Here is a 5715-nt window from a genome sequence, read left to right as displayed (position 1 = left end):
ATTGTCAATGGCCGGGGAGATTTCGAAGTGATGCTCAACGCGCAAGCGCGAATGCAAAAGAACATGAAACAACAATCACATGTGTGGCACATGCAATCATTAACATTACAATGACGGTCCTCGGGACAAGACTGTCTTTGTATGTTTATCGATAGACATACAAAGACGGTCTTGTCTAGATAATTGTCCTTGTATTCATGCTACGTCGACGATGGGTTTCGGAAATGACATCGTTGTGTCTGTCTTATAATTACAATTATGCCACCGCCGCACCTACTAAGACGGTCCTATAGAACCGTCGTAGAATCTACGACTGCAGAGGATCTACATCAATGGCGGCACGTAAGTCAGAGGAGATCAACAACACAGGAACTTCGAAAAAGTAGTACAATTTTTTAACTTTTTTTTAAAAACTAACAAAGTCGGTTTACTATTCACACCCGTCGTAGAAGGAATGGTGAAAATTACGAAAATATCATTGCGCCGTAACTACAAAGACGGGTGCTGAAGACTGTCATAGTTATTTTCTCCTTAATTACATAAATGCCACCGAAACACATTCTAAGACGATTCTAGGAAACCGCCTTAGAATGTGCGTCGTAAAAAAAGAATTTGTTAGTAATGCGAACACAGGGAACACAATAGCTTTTTGTCCTTTGTTTGTTGTGCGAACGGAGCGATAGCCATGGACAAGGAAAATATCATAGTGGGAGAACAAGAGAATTTGAGAGTGAGACAAATGGAAAGCCCAGTGATGCAATAATGAATGGAAAGGAAACATTAAAAATAATGGAGACTTGTCAGATTATAAATAGAGAATATGTGGTTACACAATATTGCAATTACTTTTTAATAACTAAACTTAAAGAAAATGTTGTGTTGCATTCCTTACTAGGTGTTGAACATGGAAGAGAGTAAGCAATATTGAAGGAAAAGGACAGTAGTAAAATCCGTCATTGGTTATTCTTTGATGCATAAAAGGATGTCATTTATTCTTGGATGCATAAAACGGCAGTTGTAATTAATTTCTAGTAACCACCGTTTAGAGTTTTAATGCAGAAAGAGGAGAGGTAAACTTTTTTCCACACATTTAAAGGATATTAATTTTTAAAGGGATTTAAAGAATATTATTAATAACCAAAAACAGTAGTTTCTATTCGTTAACTGTTAATTTCCATTGAATTAATCTTTTAAATTAATATTCCATTATTAATTTAATTAAATTTAAATTTAGAAAGGGAAGTTACTTGCCTAAAAAAAAATTAAAACGGAAGTTACGCTGATTCTGAGATTTTATTCTATAAAATATTTTAAATTTATGTAAATTATAAACAAAGAATATTAAATTTAATCAATGTATATTTAATATATGTATATTTTAATTTCAATGATTATTTTAAAATAAAATTATATTAACTACCTAATATTAAAATTATCAAAATTAAAATTTTATATAAAGGTTAAAATATAAATTCTGTTCCCTTATTTTTTTTCAGATCTTCATTTTAGTTTTCATATTTTTTAATTAACACATTTCATCCTCTACTTTCAAAATTTATGATTTTAGTCAATTTCAAACTTATTCAATGTTTACTCTTTTAATTCTTCTTTTAATAAATTAAACTTATTAATAATTAAATAATTAAAAAAACATTTGTCATTTGCATAATAAAACCATTTTCATAAATTAAATGTCTACATAATGATAAAATTAACATTTGAATTTGATCACATGAACTAAAATTATTTATTTTTAAAAGTGAAAGACCAAATATCTCAATTAAAAAAGGAGGAGACTAAAACATAGATTTGAAAAAATAGGAGGAAGAAAATTTATTTTAACCAATATATAAATAACACAAACGTAATTATTCATTAAATGCATTTAGTAACATTAAATTTAATTAAATCCAACGGTTATTATAAAATTGAATGATTAATCTAACGGCTAAAAAAATTCCATCTGCATTTTACAATATAATAACTAGATATAAACATGATAATACTCCAGATCTATCCAAATTACCTCCAGTTACGTACACAAAACAAGAGAATGGCTCGCACGCATGTGTCAATGAAGAATTTGCGGAAATTTTTTATCTTCGTAGCCGTGGTTATTGTTCAATTCTCACATGGTATGCTGCCAAATTTTATCAAAACTGGAATTTATTCATGCAATATATGATTTTCAATAATTTGTATGTACCACTTTTGCAATATTGGTAGGCAATATTTTTAATTTACAGTCATGGTTATTGTTCAATTCTCACTTGGTCAATACTTTTTTTATTAGCAAATATTAGTTATTAGTTTTTTTAAAAATATTAATTTGTAAGTACCAATAAAATAATGTAGGTGTGAGCTTCAAAGAAAGATGTCATGAATTTTGCCATAATATTCCAAAGGCAAATTGTGATGCCTACTGCAAGGACAGCCACTATCAGAAAGGGGAATGCATTCCACCTTATCCAGCAGGAGATAGCTTATGTTGTTGCTCTGGTGATTAAATATTTAAGTAAGTGTGTTTTCTTAATATGGTTGCGATTTACGAGCATGCAATGTATTTCTTTGGAATAATTATTATGTTCATTACTGGAAATTAATAAAAAATTCATAGTAATTTTATCCTTGGCTTTTTTTAAAAAATTATAAAATCCATAGTAATTTTATCTTTTTTTAAGAGAAATCTCATGTTAAGATTATATTTTATTAATTTTAGTTATTATATAATTGCTTCGATCTCTTGACTTTTTTAAAGTATAAATGAATAATAATATTATATTTTAAAAAAAAGTATTTAAATATTATATTTGATCAAATTTTAGTTATTATACGATCAATTTTATCTCCCAACATTTTAAATTATAATGTCAATAATAATTTTATCTGAATATTATATTCACTACTAGAAAAACAGCTTTTTACGACACAGTATCTATGACGGTTGTATAAGAACCGGCTTAAAAAGTGGTACGGTGACATTTTTGTAATTATTATAAGATTCAGAACATTTTACGACATACATTCTAAGACGATTAAAAAAAATCGCCTTAGAATGTTATATGTAATTAAATTTACTACAGGTTTTAGTAAAAAATCGTAGTAATTCAGAAAAAAAAACAAAACAAAACAAAACGTGTCCTCCCACCTTCCTTTCGTGAACCCTAATTCTTGAAGCTGGCCTCCACTCAGCCTCCCTCTCACTCTCACGCTCTCATACTCTCTCTTCTCTTTCACCGCTAGGACTGAACTAAACTAACAAATCATAGTTAGTCAGGGACACACAGAAACACTGTTTCTTCACCATGAGTTTCGCGGCGTATAAGATGATGCAGTGCCCCACCGGCATCGATAATTGCCCCGCCGGGTTCCTCACCCACTCTCGCTCTGACTTCGTCCTTCTCCAGCCCGACGACATCGACGCCGAGTGGCCCTCCCGCCCTAGCCACCACGTCGGCTCCCTCCCCAACCTCGTCATCATCGTCCTCGAAGTCTATGTCGTCCGCCTCTAGGGGGACCAGCCGCCCAAGGCCGCCGCCGACTCCCGCCGTGGTGCCCTCCTCGACGGCATCGTCGGGGCCTCCCTCGAACTCGTGTGCCACTACAGGTTTCGCCTTTGTCCACTTACTAGTTCTGGAATTTGAATTGCGCTTAGATTAGCTTATTTTGAAGAAATAATAATATTTTGAGTTGTGGTGGTTGTTTGGATTTTCTAGAATTTAGAATGTGTAGTAACGATAGGGGTTGGGTCTAGCATAAGGGGTTAATCTCAATAATGCGACGAACAACTAACGAGGTTCCAATTCTCGTTGAGAGAGGGGCACACATTAGTATCTGTGCACTTGCTTTGGAATCTGGATTGTGATTAGATTAGCTTATTTTAAAGAAATGGTAAAAATAGTGATTACTTTCTCGGAGATGATCTCAACTAGACCTTTTAGTTATGGTAGGTGTGTGGATTTGTTGGAATTTAGAATGTGTAGTACCAACAAGGGTTGGGTCTTGCGTAAAGGGTTACTCCTATGAATGTGGCAAACCAAGGTTTAATTTTCAAAAGAGAAAGATGCTCACATTTAGTGTGCCATTGTGCTTCAAACATGATTGTCCCCATAGGAGTATACCTGTGAGAAATTAAAAATAATAAAGTGTAGCAGAGACTTTTTATTTTAAATTCTTGTTTGCAATTGATGGTACATTGTGGGTTGAGTAGTGTTCATTTAGTTAGTGATAATTGTATGTGTTTGGTTAATGGTGTTGGGATGTAGATTTGGTTGTTTTCAGCTTTGTTAGTTTTTTTTATTGTGCACTACTACAAAAGAAGCATTTTACGACGCACATTCTAAGACGGTTAATATGTGACCGTCTTAGAATGTAACGCGGTGGTAAACTTGTAATTAAGTAGCGAAAATTTGTTTTCTACGACATACATACTAAGACGGTCGTTAATAACCGTCTTAGAATGTGCTTGGTTGACATTTTCGTAATTCTTGGTAAAACAACAACGACGGGTTTCAATGAAAACCTCCTTGGTTGCATTTAGTCTTTTTGCACACCAGCCCATTAGATTTATGCATTATTGAACCTTCTCTACTCACCTTTGTAGTCCCTGCCGTCAAAATACTCATTTCCATCGCCTCTCTCCTTCTTCCTTTGCCCCCAAAAAAATGAAGCGCTTCATGCTCCCAAGAAACCCTCTCATGGACGCAGTAGAGCTTCCTTCTTCGCCAAGCCCAACCCCAACTACCAGCTCTACCAAACCCCGTCCCTCTTCTTGCAAACACAAACCCTCCAAAGAGAACGACACTCCCTCTTTCATTACTCCCTCCCCTGCCAAATTGAAGAGCCCCTTGCCCTCGAGACCCCCTTCTTCCAACCCTCTCAAGCGCAAGCTCACCGCCGTCGATGCCGTAACCAACAATTCCCTCCCTGCACCCTCCGATTTCGGCATCAAGGTAATGATCTGTGTGCCGATTTTGACTCCTTTTTTTCTTTGTAGGTTATTGTCAAGATGAGGTCGCTGTCTTCGGACAAGGACGAAGGAGATCCCACAATTCACAAGGTTTTAGTGTGTGACAATTTTAGTAGTGTGAGTGTTTTGGTTGACTTTGGATTTGGATTAATTTGGCAGGTTGTTGTTAATGCGGAAATGGTTGAGTACTATGATATTTCCAATTGCTATATTCTGAGGCCTTGGTCAATGGCAATATGGGAGATCATGCAAGTTAGTTTCTTCTTCTTTTTATTTTTTAGATAAATGAATAAGGGGATGCATTTGTGTATAGTGTACTTGTTTTATACTAGAGTTTCATTCAATGCATGAGTGCTATATTGCAAGAACATGAATATAGAATTGCAGATTTATTTCTTTTAAATATTTACATAAGTTAGAGTTGCTTTAATTTCGAAAACAATGTGCCAGAGTTTTTCGATCCAGAAGTAAAGAAAATGAAAATCAAGACCTGCTATTTCCCATTGTTTGTATCTCCTGAAATTCTGCAAAAGGAGAAGGACCACGTTGAGGATTTTGCTCCTGAGGTGAGAGTTTGTGAATCTGTTGGGCCATGTAATGTTGACTGTTCAATAAGTTAGTTTAAGTTTTTTTTTAACTAAGGAATATTCTCCCGAAATATCCTATAGATTGGTTTGGTTGTAAAGATTTGGAGAAATAATAACTGTTACATGTTAAATATCTTATCAATATAAAGAGGGTAGCCT

The 5715-nt window shown here is 34.3% G+C and overlaps 1 protein-coding gene across 1 annotated transcript; it reads left to right on the top strand.

Moving 5' to 3' along the window:
• Positions 1-4576: 4576 nt before the first annotated feature.
• LOC114369945 (kinesin-like protein KIN-12B) lies at positions 4577-5259 on the top strand. Its single transcript, XM_028327227.1, has 2 exons — positions 4577-4952; positions 5129-5259. Exons 1-2 carry the CDS (start codon positions 4665-4667, stop codon positions 5252-5254), a joined length of 414 nt encoding a protein of 137 aa, XP_028183028.1. The 5' UTR covers positions 4577-4664; the 3' UTR covers positions 5255-5259.
• Positions 5260-5715: the final 456 nt, after the last annotated feature.

This window comes from Glycine soja, chromosome 10, assembly GCF_004193775.1.
Source record: "Glycine soja cultivar W05 chromosome 10, ASM419377v2, whole genome shotgun sequence".
NCBI classification, from domain to species: domain Eukaryota; kingdom Viridiplantae; phylum Streptophyta; class Magnoliopsida; order Fabales; family Fabaceae; genus Glycine; species Glycine soja.
This window is presented reverse-complemented; position numbering and strand designations above follow the sequence as displayed.